This window comes from Brachyhypopomus gauderio, unplaced genomic scaffold (assembly GCF_052324685.1).
Source record: "Brachyhypopomus gauderio isolate BG-103 unplaced genomic scaffold, BGAUD_0.2 sc60, whole genome shotgun sequence".
Taxonomy (NCBI): Eukaryota; Metazoa; Chordata; class Actinopteri; order Gymnotiformes; family Hypopomidae; genus Brachyhypopomus; species Brachyhypopomus gauderio.
In genome coordinates, this window is record NW_027506881.1 from 485,811 (window position 1) to 508,241 (window position 22,431).

General features: G+C 44.6%; 2 protein-coding genes across 5 annotated transcripts in view; both read left to right on the forward strand.

Annotated features, from left to right (window-relative positions):
* The window catches only part of foxo3b (forkhead box O3b), a 34,894-nt gene extending 22,673 nt beyond the window's left edge, over positions 1–12,221 (forward strand). For all 4 annotated transcript variants that reach the window (XM_076988211.1, XM_076988212.1, XM_076988214.1 and 1 more), the window contains exons 2-3: positions 6,419–7,798; positions 9,736–12,221. In XM_076988211.1, the coding sequence (XP_076844326.1) occupies positions 6,419–7,789 (1,371 nt within the window). In that variant the 3' untranslated portion in view covers positions 7,790–7,798; positions 9,736–12,221. The remainder of the gene's footprint in view (positions 1–6,418; positions 7,799–9,735) is intronic.
* A 1,393-nt stretch (positions 12,222–13,614) lies between these two features.
* armc2 (armadillo repeat containing 2) overlaps positions 13,615–22,431 on the forward strand; it is a 30,387-nt gene continuing 21,570 nt past the window's right edge. The window contains 5 exon segments of the mRNA XM_076988097.1: positions 13,615–13,735; positions 14,139–14,277; positions 20,629–20,852; positions 21,024–21,096; positions 21,179–21,341. Of these exon segments, the coding sequence (XP_076844212.1) occupies positions 13,725–13,735; positions 14,139–14,277; positions 20,629–20,852; positions 21,024–21,096; positions 21,179–21,341 (610 nt within the window). The 5' untranslated portion in view covers positions 13,615–13,724.

Below are 22,431 nucleotides of genomic sequence, written 5' to 3' on the forward strand. Positions count from 1 at the left end.
AGCCCGGTGCATGCGCGTGTGTTTGTGACAGCCCAGAACGCTGACCTACTGCAGGGTCACCCACGAAACCAATGACTCTGCCTCTGATAGGCTGAGCAGGGTGGGTTGGGTAGGCCGCCACCCCCTCGATCCTGAAGCCTGAGTAAACAAGGCAGTCTTTCAGTTATGTAACACACACACACACACACACACACACACACACACACACACACACACACACACACACACACTTTGGATCAAGGACATCCCCCAGTCAACTGTTACTGCCTCACTGTGATATGTTGATATTGAGGTGTCAAAAAGTAATTCGTGGATCAGCTTTCGTTACTGTAAATGGGAACTGTTTAGTGTTCAGGCTGCGTCTGCTTACAGACTTTATTAGAAGACATTTATTTGGGATCTTGGAATATTGTAGTTGTTTCATTAAGAGCAGCTGCTGCTGCTAACACTGTTAGCCGTCCTCCAGGAGTGAGTTCATCAGCACCATCTCCACCTCCATCTCTATCTCCATCTCCTCCTCCACCTTCATCTCCACCTTCATATCCACCTCCATCTCCACATCCATCCATCAGCGACACCAACAGTCCATGTTCAGTGTCCATGTGTGCTGCGTCCAGCAGTACTGCTGTTTCCGACACTCTCAGGGTCAGGGTTGGGGTCAGGGTCAGGGTCACGTCGGGGTCAGGGCTGTGTCAGGCATGGTTCGTCTGGTCATCCCGGGAACCTTGATCCCGTGATCAGGAACAGAGACCAGCCAGTGCGTGTCAGAGCTGGGACAGTGTGCAGTGTAGCAGATAAAACCCCAGGGCGTACGTGTAGTGTGTGCACAAAAGAGACATGGGAGTGTTGGTGGAAGAGAGGAGTCTCAAATAGACACACACACACACACTCACACACACACACACACACACACACACACACACTCACACACTCACTCACACACTCACTCACACACACACACACACACACACACACACACACACACACACACTCACACACACACACACACACACACACACACACACACACACACACACTCACACACACCAACATGGCTATATATGCATGTGTGTGAATCAGTAGCGAACCGTGACCTTTAAACCTGGGCCCGCTACCCCCCCCCCCCTCCCCCCCGAAATTTTTTTTTTCCTTTCTTAATAAACTAAATAAAGAAAAACTGAGACGACAGTACAGCTTTAAAAACGCAATAAACAATAATATCTGTACTAGATAACATCTTAAGCAAAATAAGTTTCCAAACAAAATAAGGTTCACAGCTCCGTGGTTCTCGGAAGCGGAATATGTAAACAACGCGCACGAGGACGTCAAAGGGATGAATCGAAACTAGCTAGCGATGGTGCTAACGACAGCTAGCGTCGCCACAGCGGGCGGAAATTATCATACAGTTAAGCCCGCCCACTAAGAGAGAAGATATGATTGGTCAATTTTGCTGTCATTTGAAACTGGTATTGCGCTGAATTATAACTGCCAGGCCCTCTGTAAACGAACAGCGGGCATCACAGTCCTGATAGGGGGAGACACAGGCTCACAGGCTTCCACTTAACCCCTCACCTTCCAACACAGATTGAATAGACACGGGTGAATATTTTATTTGCTTATATTTTTGTAATTGTTTAGATGTCGAATGTCAAACTGTAAGTAGATAAAATAAAATTGGATAATTATATATATAATGCTTTAAGAATATTTTAGGCCCTCTGAGAGGGCGTAGAGGGCCCTGACGGTTCCCCACTGGTGTGAATACACATACGCACACACCAGCATGGCTATATATGCATGTGTATGAATACACACGCACACCAGCATGGATATATATGCATGTGTATGAATACACACACACACCAGCATGGATATATATATGCATGTGTGTGAATACACACACACACGCATGCACGCTCACACACGCGTGCGAGAGACACCCTGGGCTGGCCGGAAAGTGCACATTTGGTAGCAGGGAATGGAATGTTCTCGCTTCTCCTCCAGGCTCACAGCAGCTGGGAGGAGCAGGAGGAGCAGGACTGAACGAGCTGGAGTTCACTCGCTCCCGTGGGGTGTGTGTCCTGTAGGGGGGTGTGTGTCCTGTAGGGGGGTGTGTGTCCTGTAGCAGTAACTCTCCCGTGGGGTGTGTGTCCTGTAGGGGGGTGTGTGTCCTGTAGAGATAACTCTCCCGTGGGGTGTGTGTCCTGTAGGGGGGTGTGTGTCCTGTAGAGATAACTCTCCCGTGGGGTGTGTGTCCTGTAGGGGGGTGTGTGTCCTGTAGAGATAACTCTCCCATGGGGTGTGTGTCCTGTAGGGGGGTGTGTGTCCTGTAGGAATAACTCTCCCATGCAACATCAGTGCCTGTGTTTATTTACCAACACTCTCCTACGTGTCACTGGTCTCCTCTGCACCCCCCCCCCCCCCCCTCCTCCTTTAACTGCCCCTCCCTGTCTCTACTGCCCCTGAATTCTCTCTGCCCCATCCACCTCTCTTCTGTTCATCCCTGTCTCTCTAAACATATCCACTGCACATTTCCTTCCTAATGTGTATTTTCTTTTCTCTTTGGTCACTTACACGCACACACACACACACACACACACACACACACACACACACACACACACACACACACACACACACACACACACAAACTCAAAAGCAAATACTTGAAAAAAAAGAATCCAACTTGGGACATACTGAGAAACAGGCCCCAAGAATTATTCCTGGAAATTTCACAGCATGCACTCACACACTCACACACTTACACACTCTCTCTCTCACACACACACACACACACACACACACACACACACACACACACACACACACACACACACACACACACACACAGTGAGCCACCCTCTTGGTATTTCACAGAAAGTTCACTGTGGTGAAGAATTCTTTTGCCAAACCCATGCACACAAAATGACCGTGCCCTGACCGCCTTACATTCGCAATGTCTTTCTCTCAATCTCTGTAAGAGAAAGAGGGAGAGAAGAAGAGAGAAAGAAAGAAAGAAAGAGTGACCTAATTCTTGAAGGTGCTGAGACACGTGTTGACCGAGCTATGTGAATTCTGCCGAGATTCTACCAGATCATTGGTTGTGTCCAGGGGACATATTAATACACAGCCAGCCCAGAACAAACGCTCACAGAGAGACACTTGTCCATCGCTGCCTGTATCATCCGGGCCCTTTGGGAGCGTTAACTCACTCCTGCCTGTCCGTGTCAGCTCAGCCTCCGACCTGAGCTCATTTGCCCACTGGGTCTTAGTGTCCTTTCCGTTTGGGGACATTAAGGAAACACCTGTGTAGTTTTTCTAGTTCTGTTATGGTACATACACTCATGTTCACGTCAGGCTTTGTTTTGCTATCAGAACGCATTTCAATAACTTCAGTTTCTCTCAAAACAATCATCTCATTCCCAACTGAAAAAACAAAAAGATTTTTCTTCCCAATGCATTTTAATTTTGTCAACAAAACTGTCCAATCATTGGAGGATATGCAAAGCAGAGGGTGGAGCTCGGAGACAGGCGGTTGTTGTACAGTCGGGCCTCTGCGACTCTAGCCCACTCTGACTGCAGAGAGAGGGGCGGAGCTTAAAAGACATATGTGTCATATTCCAGTGAGAGATTCAACATTTGGTCTTGGCATTATGGCCTTCGTGGACATGACTATATGTCAGATTTGCAGCTGGGTGTCTTGTGTGGTACAAGCTGGGTTAAGTAGCTGATAAAGATTTTGCTGGTTGCAGGGCAGATTAGTGCAGTCACAGATCCCTCTAGAGCTTCGGCACCAATCACCAGCGAATGCCAAAATGAAAAGCTCAAAACCTTCCCAAGCATAGGAAGAGCAGACGTGTGTGTAGGTCTGGGTGTGTTTCTGTAAACGTGGGGACACGTTGTGTTTGGTCGTCTAGAAATAGGCCGCATAGCACGAGAATAATCTGTGCAGTGTACACAAACGTACTCACACACGACGGGACATCACAAACACACATCTTCACACTTCTCCCACGCAAGAAAAGAATGAGAGTAAAGTTATAGGTGTTGTGTGTGTGTGTGTGTGTGTGTGTGTGTGTGTGTGTGTGTGTGTGTGTGTACTGCGTGGCTGCTGACATTGATGGATTGTTACCACATGTTGCTGACGGACAAAAAGACCTCTGTGTTCCAGAGAGATTCAATGTGCAGCTGGGCTCTCAGTTAACACACACACACACACACACACACACACACACACACACACACACACACACACACACACACACACACACACACACACACACACACACACACAACACACACAGTGTCAATTAAATATAGAATATATGGACATATGCAGAAAAGACAAAGCCTGAAAGGTATTAAGAGTTTTACAAATAATGAAATGGAAGAAGCCAGAAGGGGGGTGTGTGTGTGTGTGTGTGTGTGTGTGTGTGTGTGTGCGTGTGTGTGTGTGTGTGTGTGTGTGTGTGTGTGTGTGTGTGTGTGTTGAATGAGTGAGCCACGGAAGGTCATTAAAAGGTGACCAGTTTTTATATGTGCTTTTACACAACTAGACCTACACTGTTCCTGTTCTTACTGTTGTGTGTGAGGCTGTCTGCAGGGTTTATACTGAGTTGTGTGTCTGCAGAGTATTGTTTCACAGTAAAGACCAGTCTGATACCAGGTCTTTCTGACACCAGGTCTCTCTGCAAATACCCCTTTTCTTACTCCGGTGACTAAGGGTCTGTGTCCTAGCATGAGGGAAAGACCCAAGACAGGCCAAAAGAAGAGAGACAGACAGGTTGGCAGAAGAGAGACAGACAGGTTGGCAGAAGAGAGACAGACAGGTTGGCAGAAGAGAGACAGACAGGTTGGCAGAAGAGAGACAGACAGGTTGGCAGAAGAGAGACAGACAGGTTGTCAGAACTAGTGGAGAACTGGAAGAAGAGAGTTGGTTAGACGTCTCTGGTGCGGTGTGTGTCTTCATCTGTCAGGCAGAGAAGGAGAAGATGAGACTAATACTTCACTCACAGTGTGACTCTCCACTGCAGCCATTCACGCCTCCTCTCCTCCGACACACACACGCGTGCGGCTCTCATAAACACGCACAAACACTCATGTCTCCACAGAGGTGCTGGGTCAACACCAGTACTTGGGTCAACACCAGTACATGTGGTACTGGGAGCCCAGTAACCCATTTGCATGGAAAGGTAGTTAATGTTGATACCAGTAACAGGTTTAAGAATGTGAGTATGCTAGCTAAGCTTTCAAAGATTTACGCTGTGTGAGTGGTGAATTTACACTCAGTTATTTCTGTTTTTATCTGTGGTGAGTCAACTGTGTGTCATATTATTGATGTGCTTGCCACATAGTCAGTCAGTGTGTGTGTGTGTGTGTGTGTGTGTGTGTGTGTGTGTGTGTGTGTGTGTGTGTGTGTGTGTGTGTGTGTGTGTGTGTGTGCAAGGATCCAAATTTAATCTTGTTGATACCTGATGCAAGATAACTACATTTTTCAGTGCTTTCCTTTACTGAGAGACATAGGGTTAATAATAATAATAATAATAATAATAATAATAATAATAATAATAATAATAATAATAATTATTATTATTATTATTATTATTATTATTATTATTATTATTATTATGTACTTTACCCAGAAAATGTACTTGCAAAATGTCCATGACCTGGTGAATGCACCACTCACTAACAGACTAACCACCGCCATTTTCTCCCTGGGATACTTCAGTAAAAAGTTCTTGAGCAGAAAAATGCTGCCTGCTTGTGATCATATTGCGTACCGAAGACACAATGTCTCCTGTCCTGTGCAGGCTGCCGATTGGCTGCCACTCAGACTACCTGCTGCTGTCTCTCTCTTACGCTGCCGTGAGGGGGGGGGACGTTATTTTCGTCCCTCGTGTGTTACGTCAGTGGGCCGGATGACTCGTATGGCGCTTTGTGCTCTTTAACAAAGACAACTTGTTTTCTACTATCATCATGTCCTAACTCCATGTATCGGGGACTAATGTCATTGTGTGTGTGTGTGTGTGTGTGTGTGTGTGTGTGTGTGTGTGTGTGTGTGTGTGTGTGTGTGTGTGTGTGTGTGACATTAAAGTGATGAGCAGACACTAGTATATGCAGAGACTGAGTACAATATGAACACTAAGAGGTTGAATGTTGCTGTTTCAGCGTTCTTTATATGTTTATTTGCACATTTTGCCAACGCCAGTTGAGCTTGAATGGAAGACGGAATTTATAGTGGATTAAAAGTTTGAGGGAGTTCAGCTACTAATTGAAATCCGAATGTCAACAACAACTGGAGTCTTCAGCTCTCTCGGACATTAGCTGGAGTGCACATACCATGTTTTCAGTACTTGTAACTACTCGTTGGAAAGTCAATGACCCGTTTGTGTTGTCCTGCTCTCTCCTGCTACAGAACTCCATCCGCCACAACCTCTCCCTGCACAGCCGTTTCGTCCGCGTCCAGAACGAGGGGACGGGCAAGAGCTCGTGGTGGATGATAAACCCTGAGGGGGGTCGCGGGGGCAAGGCGCCACGTCGCCGCGCTGTCTCCATGGACAACGGAAACAAGTACGCCAAGAGCGCGCGGGGGCGGGCGGCGAAGAAGAAAGCGGCGCTGCAGGACGGCTCGCTGGAGAACGTGTCCGCGGGGGCGCCGCCCAAGTGGCCGGGAAGTCCCACGTCCCGCAGCAGCGATGAACTGGACGCGTGCTGGACTGACTTCCGCTCGCGAACAAACTCCAACGCCAGCACAATCAGTGGCCGCCTGTCCCCCATCCTGGCCAATCCGGAGTTAGACGAGGTTGCGGACGAGGAACCGGGCCCACCCCTCTCCCCGATGCTCTACTCCAGCCCCAGCAGCCTCTCCCCTCCGTCATCAACCTCGTCCAACTCCAAACAGTGCCCCGCCGAGCTTCCACACCTAGGAACCATGAACCTCAACGAGGGTCTGACCGATAACCTTATGGATAGTCTACTGGACAACATAACTCTTGCCCCATCGACACAGGCAGGTCAAGGAGGCCCTGCCTTCAATTTTGGAAGCACCACTTCCTCTCCAAATCCCTCCTCATCCTCACCAGGTGGAGGTAATAGCAGTGGAGGCTTCAGCAGTTCCATTTTTGGGCCGTCTGCTGGGTCCCTGCGCCAGACCCCCATGCAGACCATTCAGGAGAACAAGCAGACGTCCTTCTCCAGCGTGGCTCACTTCAGGAACGCCACGCTCCAGGAACTGCTGAACTCCGACTCGCTGGGCTCACACAGCCACAGTGACGTCATGATGACGCAGTCCGACCCTCTGATCTCACAGACCAGCGCGGCCGTCACCATGATGTCGTCCTTCAGCTCCGGGCTCAAGGGGCAGAACGGTCTTCTCCAGAACAACCGACACCACCCAGGCACCAACGCCCAGGGCTTACTGCACTCTCTCTCCAGAAACGGGCACCCGAGTCTGACTAATGACGCTAATAACATCGCGTCAGCCAAGCACCGCGTCCAGCAGCAAACCTCCCTGCTGCTGACCGACCTTTACTCGGGGATGAACGGGGGCTCCGCCATGGGGATCGGCTTCCACTCGGGGTCGGACCGCTTTCCGTCTGACCTGGACTTGGACATGTTCAGCGGGAGCCTCGACTGCGATGTAGACTCCATAATCCGTTCGGACCTGATGGACGACGATGGACTGGACTTCAACTTTGACGCCCTGGTGCAAAATGGTGTCAATCTCAACCCTCCTGGTAACTTCAGCGGGACAAAGCAGTCCAGCCAGAGCTGGGTGCCGGGCTGAGTCCCACAGGTGGGTTCATCAAATGTTTTACATACGCAGTGCTTAGGGGTAACATAGCAACACCCGTGGAAGATTTTCATGACTTTAATGTACATTTCAGATTAGCTTCTTTCATGACTTGTGTCATCGTTTATTTGAGTATAATTGAAAACTCGAGAGTGAATGTGATAAAGATTCAAAATGTTCAGGCTGTACTGTTGCCATCAACACTGTGATGTAGGTGTTCACAGGGCTTGGCAGGGCTGCACCGTCAGCTAGTAAAGTCAGGCTGGGGATGGATGTTGGGGTAACCTGGCTTCCATTAACTCAAATCTGTTGGGGTAACCTGGCTTCCATTAACTCAAATCTGTTGGGGTAACTTGGCTTCCATTAACTCAAATCTGTTGGGGTAACCTGGCTTCCATTAACTCAAATCTGTTGGGGTAACCTGGCTTCCATTAACTCAAATCTGTTGGGGTAACTTGGTTTCCATTAACTCAAATCTGTTGGGGTAACTTGGCTTCCATTAACTCAAATCTGTTGGGGTAACTTGGCTTCCATTAACTCAAATCTGTTGGGGTAACCTGGCTTCCATTAACTCAAATCTGTTGGGGTAACTTGGCTTCCATTAACTCAAATCTGTTGGGGTAACTTGGCTTCCATTAACTCAAATCTGTTGGGGTAACCTGGCTTCCATTAACTCAAATCTGTTGGGGTAACTTGGCTTCCATTAACTCAAATCTGTTGGGGTAACCTGGCTTCCATTAACTCAAATCATGTCTCAGCAAATTTAATCATATCCCTCTCTAACAAGCAGAACTGTTAGCAGATATTTTTATAACAAATAAAAAATTGATATAGCAATTTTAAAACTGATAATATTTAATCAATTTGAAACCACGTATCTGTGCACACTATGTGACCATTTGAATTAGACCTATTGCCCCAACTCCATAAAAGAGAAGCCATCTAAGTGATGTTGTTGATCCAAGCAATAGTTTTGGTCAACTGACATTAACTGACGCTATGCAGTGTGACTAACTGACATTAACTGACGCTATGCAGTGTGTCTAACTGACATTAACTGACGCTATGCAGTGTGTCTAACTGACATTAACTGACGCTATGCAGTGTGTCTAACTGACATTAACTGACGCTATGCAGTGTGTCTGACATTAACTGACGCTATGCAGTGTGTCTAACTGACATTAACTGACGCTATGCAGTGTGTCTAACTGACATTAACTGACGCTATGCAGTGTGTCTAACTGACATTAACTGACGCTATGCAGTGTGTCTGACATTAACTGACGCTATGCAGTGTGTCTAACTGACATTAACTGACGCTATGCAGTGTGTCTGACATTAACTGACGCTATGCAGTGTGTCTAACTGACATTAACTGACGCTATGCAGTGTGTCTGACATTAACTGACGCTATGCAGTGTGTCTAACTGACATTAACTGACGCTATGCAGTGTGTCTAACTGACATTAACTGACGCTATGCAGTGTGTCTAACTGACATTAACTGACGCTATGCAGTGTGTCTAACTGACATTAACTGACGCTATGCAGTGTGTCTGACATTAACTGACGCTATGCAGTGTGTCTAACTGACATTAACTGACGCTATGCAGTGTGTCTGACATTAACTGACGCTATGCAGTGTGTCTAACTGACATTAACTGACGCTATGCAGTGTGTCTAACTGACATTAACTGACGCTATGCAGTGTGTCTAACTGACATTAACTGACGCTATGCAGTGTGTCTGACATTAACTGACGCTATGCAGTGTGTCTAACTGACATTAACTGACGCTATGCAGTGTGTCTAACTGACATTAACTGACGCTATGCAGTGTGTCTAACTGACATTAACTGACGCTATGCAGTGTGTCTAACTGACATTAACTGACGCTATGCAGTGTGTCTAACTGATCTCTCTTCTCCTACTTGTCATCCAGACTCAGAACTGCAGTGCAAAAAAAACCCCCCATGTGATCAAAATTCCACCCAACACAGACTCACGCCATCTGTTGCCAACGCCACCGTCAGCAGCAAGCACTGGATCTGTTTACAGACTGCAACTTTGAAGAATCTTACCTTGAGTCCAGTTAGCACACCACCACAAAAGAGCAAGCGCTGTCACAGGAACACCAACCAGCTTCCAGGTGCCCTGAGACAAATAAGATGACTCACGTCAACAGCCAGTCATTTCCCTATTATGCAACCTGAAAGAAAATCACTGAAATCAAAAACCTTTTAAATCAAAACCATCTTCAACTCAAACATTTTGGATTAGATTAAAGGTATTAAGAAAGAATTTTGAAAAGGTCTTTTGTGTCCAGAATTGTTCCTTCAGTAATATTTAAGAATTTCTGCAATGTTTTTTTGCTTTTTTAAACACCCTGGTGATGTGCAGACATCTCTTACAATAATTATTACTGATGAAGTGATTAAAAGAGAGGATGAGAACAGGGATGGAGACACACTGCTCTTTCTACCAATGCCACCTTGCGAACTCCACTCAGGTGGATGAACGTGTTGACTCGGCGAGCTCAAGGTTCGGCCTGCGTCTTGTGTTTTGTTAGCAGCATAAACAGTTTAAGTGGTATCCTAACATCAGAACTGAAGTAAAACCTTATTGTAGCGCAGTATAATAGGAGAAATTACGTTTGTTGTGTGTACTGTATGTAACTATTAAAACAAAAGAAGAAGAAAAGGTGAGAGGTTCTGGTTCTCTTCCGAAGTCCCCCACACGAGGGCTGAGCTGGTGATCGCTTAACTAGCCAGCAATGCCACGTGAGGGACTTTGGCATATAAATGTAGCCAAATGAATGAATACGTAAACACATGTACATGCATTGTGAACATTTCCATGCCATACTGGTGCTACATAATCAGTGTTGAGCCTTGTCCTCTTGACGCCATGTGTGTACACATAGGCTCAAAGGGCATAGCATAAAAATTTGCATTAGGAATTAGCACATGGCAGCATTGTGTGGTGAGCAGGCCTTCCTTCTGGAAGCCGTCTTTACTGAGCAAATACAATAAGCTACGTTTTGTATATTTGCCAAATTACTTGAAACATAGAGGAGATGCTGGTAGCCAAAATCAAGAGTAAATACGCAGTTAAATTTAGGGACTGTTCCTATTTGCAAACTATATCACCATGGCTCTGGGGAGAAAGACCTGCATCTAGATTTAACTGCAACCTGGTTGTATACAGTTTCTTTGCAAAAGAAAGAATTATGGGGTATGTGTACAAATGTATACAAAAGCAACAAACGTCTTAGACAAGTAAAGGACACGAACAACAGATGAGAATTTTGTTGCAGGGGGGCGGGGCTGGAGGGCGGGGTTTCCATCATGATTTCTTTTTTTTTTGTTTTGTTTGTTTCAGGAAACTCAGCTGTTGTCACAATTGAGTAAAATCACGAACTCCCAGTCCCCCAGTGTTGTGTGTGTCTCCCTGAGAAGGAGTTTCTCGTCGCCATCCTCGTATGCATGCATGTAACTGTGCATATGCATCGTGTGAAGTGCATATATGTGTACACCCTGCTTCAAGTCATGTAATGTTGTGATGACCCAGTACCAGTGAATGATGAAGTGTGGTGTATTGATGAGAAAGGTGTGGGTTTAGCTGTGACGAAGACTTTGAAATTTTCACGGAGCTTCTATTTGAAGCCCAGATTGTAAAATATTCCAAGCCAATTTTTCATTCATTGCTTTGAAGCCACACAAGCCTGCATGAACACAGTCAGGAGGCCAAAGGCAGTGTTACTATGGTAGTGCTGTAACCATGGCAGTACTGTAACTATGGTAGTACTGTTACCGTGGTAGTACTGGCCAGTGTAACCATGGCTGGCCACTCACCAGTGCCATGAGGGTTATATGATTCACCCACCCAACCCATGCTGCACTTTTTATATTTTTTTCTACACACACACACCAAAAACAGCATAATGGCCTCATGAAATGCGGTCAAACCCACAGAAGGATCTCAAAAAGCAAGAAAGCTAAAATATTATTTGTTAGATCCTCCACAGAGATCAGCAACAGTCTCCCACCATATTGCCAAAATAATGGATTTGTGTTTAATGGTCTGTTTTCTGTATGTATGTGTTTTTTTTTTTTTTTTTTAATCCAGAAACCCATATGTAGACCACCTCAATATCCCCCTGACTCATTCAGCACAGCTCCTCATGAGAGGACATGTACGCCCACACTAAGAAGCAGCGATTTGAGAACCTTGACATGTCTCTTCTCCACCTTCAGATCTCTTCTGGTGTCCTACACGTTCTCTTCATGCCCAACCTCCCCACCCTGGAATAATAGCTCTTCTGTTCTTGGTGTTAGTGGGTATTTTCTCCTGTGTACTCCATTTTGAATTGTAATCTAGTTTGTATAAGAAATGATGTGTATGTAAATAAAGCTTGTTTGAGCTGTTTGTCTCTGTGTCTCTGTGTCCAGATATTTGAAAAATTCTGTCCTCGTATATATAAAAATGGTCTTTAAATATAAAGGGCCATAACTAGCACATTATCAAGTGTTGACAGTTTTTGTATTATTAGTGGGAGGTAAAATGTTCTTATACAAGACCAAGGGCAATTTCTAGTATGCCAATACTGAGGCAAAAGACTGTGTGTGTGTGTGTGTGTGTGTGTGTGTGTGTGTGTGTGTGTGTGTGTGTGTGTGTGTGTGTGTGTGTGTGTGTGAACATGCTGACGCAGACATCTGTAGGGTAGCATGTAGTTAAAAAAAGAAAAAAGCCAGTCAGCACTTTGAGAAGTCATAAACTGTCATACTTCATCTTAACGGCCCCACAGCCGCAAGGCTGCGTTGTAGAAGTATTAGTGCATTATAATCCAAAAATAATATCTTCTTTACCAAAACTGATACCCCTTTAAAACAAACGCTAACATGTAGGCTCTAATGACAGCACTGACATTTACATATTGTCCAGTGACAGATAACCTAACTTCATGCGATGTAATTGTACGCAACCTAACGTATTGCTAATGTGTGATACTAATGTGTTATACCAGCATGACATTGTGCTACACTGCTGTGCTATATGTACATACTACTGTGTGAGTGTTGTGGTGGGGTACACATCACATTGTGTTAGAACCAACCAATACAAGTAAATGTCATGATGATAATGTGTGTGTGTGTGTGTGTGTGTGTGTGTGTCTTGACCTCTGCGATTGTTCAGGTGAAGTCATCGTTACCACTGCTTTGGTTTGGTCGGTGCTATTAGAGCTCTGATTGGTTGGTGCTGTGTGATGCGGGAGACCTCGGCTGTGGTGATGTCACTGCTGAAAGGAGCTTTGTGTGATCCAGAGAAAGGGGAGAGAGAAGAGAGAGAGAGAGAGACACACAGAGACGTGAGATCTTCGCTTCAGTGTAGCTCTAGTTGTCCATTAGGCTGTGGAACACGATCTGGTTGCCAGTGGTGTGAGGGCCTGCACCCTGAGATCTGTTACTGGAAACACCATTACGCTTTATTACAGGGGCACATGTGCAGCACAAGGGCGAACAGATGGACACCATATTGCACTGGGAAGCCAGTTACACAGTGCACAATTACTAGAAACCTAATCTTTCTTTCTTTACACTCACACACACACACACACACACACACACACACACACACACACACACACACACACTGTACAAAGGTGCAGACATTCACAAATGCCATACTGCTGTATGTAAACATGGTCTACTGTGCATCAAAGTAAATCCAAGCCCAGTATAATATAAGTTCATTTGGTGCCATTTTGTGAACCTTATAGCTGCGTCTCCCTCGGTCTCTCTAGATAAAGAGATGAAAGGCTGGACGTGTTGAGCATGTTAACACTGGGCTGCTGCTGGCATCACCCGTTCACTCATCACCCGTTCACTCCACTGGAGGGTTTAAACAGAGCACAACCACAAAAAGTCATGGATGACAAAAGTGTGAGAATTTAAACATAGATATACTGTTTTGGAGGCTGTGTGTGTGTGTGTGTGTGTGTGTGTGTGTGTGTGTGTGTGTGTGTGTGTGTGTGTGTGTGTGCGTGAGAGAGAGAACAAACGAACAGAGAAAGGTCTCTCGTGTATAAAACTGTACGTGTATTTATTTAAATGGTTATACCTGCATACTCATTACAGTGTAATCTGACTCATGCCTAATGACTAGTTGCTGGTCTTCCTAACAGGCACTTTTCTGTGTTTGTGAAGGGTCATGTGTTTCATTCAAATGTACACATTTTTCATTCATATTTCAGTGCTTTAAGTAAACACAAATAAAAGCAAATATGAGCATGAAAAATAATCTTAATTAACCATTAACAGTAATTCTCTGAAATCTATGGCACAGGAATGGTTGTAGTCCATGGCTGAAGAATCACCTCTTTGACGACTGTTGTCTGCTGTTTCTAACACTGTGGATGGGAGTTAGCAGCTCAAGACCTAATTGTTCCCCTAAGAGGTCAAAAACAGCCCAGTTGTTGCGGACGGTGGGTTCCTACTGCAAGACATCACATAACGATCTCAAACACGAAACCTGTTCTGCTCGGTCCCGCACGTCTGCCTCGGGATGTGAGTGCCCGCTCTCTCTCCACCGCTGGAACTGTTGCAGGACACTCTGGCCTTAACTCTGTGTGTCGTCTGCCGTATTTGAACCTGTCTCTTTTGCTCTGACATTTCCTCGACTTACCCTCTGATGATGAATGGTAGAAAACACCCAGTTAGAGTTCCAGGGAAAAAGCAAATCAATTTTCTTGAACATTTTTAATGAAGGGTGTGATTAATTCTGCATCTGCCTGCGTTCTCCTGGGTTTCTCACCTGGAAACTCAACCAGTGTTTTGGATAAAATGTGTCCCAGCTTAACGACGTCATAAACATTCATAACGCATAAAATGCCTTTTAATAAATTCCATGTCAAGATTTATAAGATTGTTAAGCAAAAACAAGGCCCACTGCTGCTGCTGCTGCTCTCTGGCTCTGAATACCCGTTCCTGTATGTTCAGGAAGTCTGCATGAGGTCATAGTGTCTTCATCAAACTCTTTTACTAGCGCTCAAACTAAGGCTTAATGCCACTTTACTCTTTAACACATATTGTGCTGTTAGTCATGCCATGCCAGACAGACCAGAATGCTTTTTATTTGTTAATCAGTTGACAACAGAGGTTGTGTTTGTGTTTTCTTTTACATGACAAGCATGTAGGCTGTGGGTGTGGTGGACACTTTGTGGACTGTGAGGGCACAATAAAGACGCATATCCAGACCGCAGAACCACGGAAAATTCCATCGCGCTACCCTGCTCCCTTCTCCATGTTTCTATTATCATCTGTGTGGGATTACACACTGAGTTTCTCTTGCTAGTTAGCTCTGTGATGATGACCCAGAAAGGGTTCAGGCACCCACCCTTTCACGAAAATGGCAGAGCAAACATCACCTTTCTCAAAATTCTCATAAAATTCAAATTCATTTAAAAAGACAAAGGCCTTGTCTTTATAATTAGTTTGTCCAGACATTTTAAATTGTCTCATTTCAGAGAATGAGAAGCATTTTGAGGCATACGATTACCATCACGATGAATTGTGAAATCATAAAACACAAAAAGCAGGCTAATGAGAAGTGTTTTTGCTTTGACTTGAAGTAATTTCAGCTGATGTATCCCAGATGCCTTTAGCCCCCAAGCCAACAGGAAAGTCTCTCTCTTTGACACAAGCACCTGTTTGTGCTAAGTGCCAATTGATAGATACTCCCCTGCCTTTCTCTGTGGTTGGTGCTTGCAGTATATCTTATAACAATAAGTTAAACTAAACGTCTTTTATTTTAATGTAATGTATGAATGTAAAGAAATCATTAATGTCAAGAATTTATGTATGCATATGCCTGCCATGTGTTATGATGAAGCATTGCCAGTAACAGCCCCAAGGCTGAATAAATATTTCTTATACAACAAACCTGCATTTTAACAATACCTACTTTTGTTTACAGCTTTTAATGTTGATATTTTTATAGTTTGTTTCTAGTTTATCTGTCAAAATGAATCACACAGGTTCAAAACCTCCTCTTAAGCAACAGAAAGTGACATTGTCAGGCCTTAATTTGTTCATCTTGAACATCATCAATGTATCAACATTTCTCAGATGAATCTATGTATCTTCATCTGAATTCATTTATCAGCTCATCACGTTTTGGATATTTCGATGATGATTTTAATTATCAGTACAAACTCAGTACAACCAAATGTTTAGTCTTTTTGCCTTTAACAAATGTTAAAGACAACAGTGAAGCAGTTTGTGTGTGTGGCTTGTACATTACCAGGCTGTTGTGATTACGTCATTATCAGATCCAGTCTGTGTGAGCTAGGACTGATTCAGTCTGTCAGCTGTTGTCAGGGTCTGCACACACGCTGCAGGAAGAGCTCAATTAAACACCAAGACAAATGCCACGACCCAAGAATGTAATGTGGATGACTCTTCATCCGCTCTGTCCCTCCAACACATAACAGAAGTGAGGGAGAGCTAAAACAACCTGTCCAAATAAGACGTGTAGGATCAACAACACCTCATAAGGGGCAGAAAATGACATCACAATATCTTAATATCTTCCTTCATCTTACCCACTGAGTTTGGCTCTGTGTGTGTGTGTACATTTGTATGCAGGTTTTGATGTAGATAGATCAAAGTAAAAGCTGAAGTACAGTAGAACGGTAGTGAGAGAGTACTGAGAGAGTAATGAGAGTACTGAGAGAGTACTGAGAGAGTGATGAGAGAGTACTGGGAGAGTACTGAGAGTACTGAGAGAGTACTGAGAGAGTAATGAGAGTACTGAGAGAGTACTGAGAGAGTGATGAGAGAGTACTGGGAGAGTACTGAGAGTACTGAGAGAGTACTGAGAGAGTGATGAGAGTACTGGGAGAGTACTGAGAGTACTGAGAGAGTACTGAGAGAGTGATGAGAGAGTACTGGGAGAGTACTGAGAGTACTGAGAGAGTACTGAGAGAGTGATGAGAGTACTGGGAGAGTACTGAGAGTACTGAGAGAGTACTGAGAGAGTGATGAGAGAGTACTGGGAGAGTACTGAGAGTACTGAGAGAGTACTGAGAGAGTGATGAGAGTACTGGGAGAGTACTGAGAGTACTGAGAGAGTACCGAGAGAGTGATGAGAGTACTGAGAGTACTGAGAGAGTACTGAGAGAGTACTGAGCGAGTGATGAGCGAGTGATGAGAGTACTGAGAGTACTGAGAGAGTATTGAGAGAGTGATGAGAGTACTGGGAGAGTACTGAGAGAGTACTGAGAGAGTACTGAGAGTACTGAGAGAGTACTGAGAGAGTAAACAAACTGATGCTTTAATGCATCTTCTAAGGCAGTCTTGTTACATTCTTCGACATCTTGTCGTGTGTGTGTGTGTGTGTGTGTGTATGTGTGTGTGTGCACGTACATGTGAATGAACGCTAGTTCCTTTAATGTGTAGTGAGGAAGTATGCATCCAAAGATTTAGCACTGGAAGTGGTTACCTAGGAGACACACCATGAAGAAAGACCATGGCCATTGCAAAGCAAACCAATTTAACTCAGTGATGCGTGAGAACCCCACAGTGTATGTATGTGTGTGTGTGTGTGTGTGTGTGTGTGTATGCATGAGATGACCAGTACATTCATTCATATGCATGTGTGTGTGTGTGTGTGTGTGTGTGTGTGTGTGTGTGTGTGTGTGTGTGTGTGTGTGTGTGTGTGAGTGTGTGTGAGTGCACAAGATTCATATACATTCAGATATATATAATGCCTCTGCAACTTTCAACAAATTAGTTCATGCAGACCTACACTGTATGTATTATGTATTGTTCTGTATACTGAACCTTTCTAAACTGGCATGGTGATTGTCAGATTACCATCCTGGGTATCATGGCACTGCTCCCCCTCCCCTAGTGACAATGAAATAGCAGCAACCATCTCTAAACAGCCATTGGCTGATGAGCAGCATGGTGATGACTCCTGATTGGTCAAGCCTTCCAGTTACTCTCAACCAATAAGATTCTCTGTATCCATGAGAATGAAGCTTGTAGTGCTATTTAAAACCAACCAGATAGGCACAAGATTGCTCATATATACATCTTACATTGAATGAAAAGAAAAGAGAAGAAATAGCGGTAAAGTAGGTTTGTATGTTGTCTAGTAAACAAATTCTATCAGTTTGTTTGGCTATAAAGCAGTTCAAACGGCTGTCATGGTTAAGACATAAAGGATCCAGTACAAAAGAGTCAGGGATTTGTTTATGACTACTGATAAATCTGCTGGGTACAATAAGATATATTGTGTTTGATCTCATTGGGAGTTTTACTGGGCAGATTTTAGACAGGTTTAAAAGACTTTCTGACTTTACTGAGAGGATTCAGGACACAAATCTGTGAGAGGACCAGGGTAACCAAAACCATAAAACACCAGAGGGATGTATTTTCTGAGTGAGGCAATGCGAAAGGGCTGCAATACATCCGCCATTTTGTGTACAGTCTCCTAACAAGCCTGTCACGGTTTAAGAAATGGTGGCCAAATGGAAAGTACACCTACTGTAAGCTACATATGTAGTGCAAACACAAAATGGTGCTGATGAAAATGAACTTCCTGCAACATAAGGATGCCTGTTCCCTGCGTCTGGTTAGGGTTTCTGTGTGGAGACTGGCAATGGCGGCCAAGTAAAAGAGAATGATGGCTACTTGTAGTTTTCATTGTACAGGGAGCATCTATGTATCCATGGTCACTTTCTGTACCAGTAGCCTACATAAAGATGTTTATTGCTGTGCCTGTTGTAAAAGGATGCACAATAACAAATGAAAAAATAAATAGAATTAATCAGTTGAACAATTTAGCTGATCAATTTGGTTTAATGTAACTTATTTGATTTAGATAAGAAGTTCTGTTTGGTTGAAACCTTTATTCTCACGCTTGTGGTAGGTGACATTTCTCAAGAAAGGCCTCATGGTTTCCATATACACATATAAACGTCTAAAACAACCCAATACCTGCTCCAAATTGCTTCAATTACATTATGTACAGTGATTACATGTTATTCCACCTTGCAATTAAAAATCATATCACACATCATACAACGCTCTTGTGTGTAGACACCCAAGGACAAGAATTATGATTTCAGCAGGCAGAAAAATATATATTTCATATCCCCTAAACAGCAGCCACTAATCTTGTCGTGTCTCGTGACTTGCTCATAAATAATCCCCTTAGCAGGGTGTGCGCGTGCCTTATTTTTTAGTAAACTTGTGAATGGCTAATGACTTGTGCGCGTGCCCGCAGCGCTGCGTGTGAACGCGCGGCGTGTGCACGTAGAGTCGCGGGGCGGTTCTGAACACAGCGGGACAGAAACGGGACATGCGGGCACAGCTAGCTAAATGTACCAGGTAAATGTGTTTCTAAAACAATATTGTATTTTTAGTGATAATCGATACGGTTCATTATATATTCGTGAAAGAAGTGCCATTAATAAGAGTATCACATCATCCTTAGTTAAGCGAGGAACCAACAGGTTTTATTTGGTGTCCAAAGCTATAGATTAACAATAAAGCTTTAATATACGTGTCAAGAGAATATATTTATATGAATGATGGTACCGTGAACCTTTGTGAATGGTGCACTGTCCCTGTACATTTGACCGCTAGCTAGCAGGCTAACGTTTTGTTTTTGTTGACATACTTGAATTCTAACCGGTACACGTCACCATGGTGATGACACGTGCGCGGCAAAGCGGAGACGGGCACGCGCGGCGCACGTGCGAACAGCTTTATATCTGTGATAAAGAGCTTATTCGTGATGAAGAGCTTTCTGTCTGTGATGAAGAGCTTTATATCTGTGATGAAGAGCTTTATGTCTGTTATGAAGAGCTTTATATCTGTGATGAAGAGCTTTATAATCTGTGATGAAGAGCTTATTCGTGATGAAGAGCTTTATGTCTGTGATGAAGAGTTTTATATCTGTGATGAAGAGCTTTATGTCTGTGATGAAGAGCTTTATGTCTGTGATGAAGAGCTTTATATTCATGATGAAGAGTTTTATATCTGTGATGAAGAGCTTTATGTCTGTGATGAAGAGCTTTATGTCTGTGATGAAGAGCTTTATATTCATGATGAAGAGCTTTATGTATGTGATGAAGAGCTTTATATCTGTGATGAAGAGCTTTATATTCGTGATGAAGAGCTTTATGTCTGTGATGAAGAGCTTTATGTTTGTTATGAAGAGCTTTATGTCTGTGATGAAGAGCTTTATAACTTTGATGAAGAGCTTTATGTCTGTGATGAAGAGCTTTATATTCATGATGAAGAGCTTTATGTCTGTGATGAAGAGCTTTATATTCGTGATGAAGAGCTTTATATCTGTGATGAAGAGCTTTATATCTGTGATGAAGGGCTTTATATTTGTTATGAAGAGCTTTATGTCTGTGATGAAGAGCTTTATATCTGTGATGAAGGGCTTTATATTTGTTATGAAGAGCTTTATATCTGTGATGAAGAGCTTTATATCTGTGATGAAGAGCTTTATATCTGTGATGAAGGGCTTTATATTTGTTATGAAGAGCTTTACGTCAGTGATGAAGAGCTTTATGGAGGCCCCCTGTCTGTTACTCCAGAAAACCTGGTTACTACAAAAACTGAACTTTTGTTTGCTTGATCGCCCATATGTTATTTGTATTATTCTTTTCATGAACACACTTAATCCATCCAAAGCAGAAAATCGAAAACTCTTAGTGTCTTACGTTGTCGTCCTGTGGGGTGCGTAGAGAAGTTATCTCCCGTCTGTCTGGTGCGGTGATGCTGTATGTTTTGGGCCTTTTGCTCCATTGTAGCTGCACATCCCTCACATGAGCTCGCAGGAGCGTAAACAGAGGAAGCAGGAACCCTCCCTCTTCAGCGCTGGAGCCAGGAGACCCACCAGCGCGGAGATAGTGACGGCAGCACGCCGCTCCCTTAGGACGCTCGCCACTCAGAGACCTGTTACCCCACGCGAGGAGCACCGTCAGCTGTTTGGACATGTTTCAGCCCGTGAGGCAAGACCACCTTCCACATACAGGTGATAACTAAATAAATAAAGTGTAACCTGCCATTTTGGAATACACTTTGTGTTTTGAAATCAGCTTTTGCGCATTCTCACAAAGAGAATTCTCACAATCAATGTTTCTTGATTGTGGCAAGTTGCAGATTTGGGTTTATTTACTCAAAGAGGTTTCTTAATGTCCTGTAGCCTTCATTCTCGGAATTTCGAGGTTCCTGATTCCAGGCCAAATTCAGGGACCCGTCTGTCTCCTTTGGAACATGTAAGGTGTCTTTAAGATCTAATATCTTTAATCGTGTATGACCTGATAGGGGAAACACATCTTACCACTCTTCATCATTCAGAAATCCAGGTTGCCCCTCTTAGTGGATGAACGTGGGCCGAGAGAAACGGCAGTGCCCAAACCTCCACCGTCGAGTAACCGGGGGAACTCAGGACGCACGGCGCCCAGACGTCTCAGGGCGGTCTCCCTCCCTCCACGGCCTCCTGAGACTCACACGTCTAAAGGTATGTGGGGGCGTGGAGAAACCGTGTGTGACACAAACGGGAAGAAGCTGGTGGTGTCTGCAATGCTTTAACTCGTGTGTGACTACTGCAAATCATTATTCGTTAATAACCTGCACTCTCAAAGCAGTTTTGATTTTTTTTTGAGAGGGACATTGTCCACCGTCTGTTTTATGTGAGACTGGCAAAGGAAAAGAGACCAGGATGTCAAATCATGCTAAATAGAAGAAGTTATTGAGATGGTTAGAGATACTTCTGGAAAATCAACAATATAAGAGACAAGACAGGGCAGAGGGGGAGAGGGAGGGGACGGGGAGGACAGGGGGAGGACAGGGGGAGGACGGGGGAGGACAAGGAGGTGCCAGTGGCTTTGAGAGATTAGGTTTGCTAATAAGAACCTGTGAATAAGAGAGCTAGAGAAAGGCTTAACACCGTTAAGGGGGGGAGACGAGGTGTTGGGCTGAATGATGTAACGTTAGGGGGGGAGACGAGGTGTTGGGCTGAATGATGTAACGTTAAGGGGGAGACGAGGTGTTGGGCTGAATGACGTAACGTTAGGGGGGAGACGAGGTGTTGGGCAGAATGACGTAACGTTAGGGGGGGAGACGAGGGAAAAGGTGTTGGGCTGAATGATGTAACGTTAAGGGGGAGACGAGGGGAAAGGTGTTGGGCTGAATGATGTAACGTTAAGGGGGAGACGAGGGGAAAGGTGTTGGGCTGAATGATGTAACGTTAAGGGGGGACGAGAGGAAAGGTGTTGGGCTGAATGATGTAACGTTAAGGGGGAGACGAGGGGAAAGGTGTTGGGCTGAATGATGTAACGTTAAGGGGGAGACGAGGGGAAAGGTGTTGGGCTGAATGGTGTAACGTTAAGGGGGGGAGACGAGGGAAAAGGTGTTGGGCTGAATGATGTAACGTTAAGGGGGGGACGAGGGGAAAGGTGTTGGGCTGAATGATGTAACGTTAGGGTGGGGACGAGGGGAAAGGTGTTGGGCTGAATGATGTAACGTTAAGGGGGGGACGAGGGGAAAGGTGTTGGGCTGAATGATGTAACGTTAGGGTGGGGACGAGGGGAAAGGTGTTGGGCTGAATG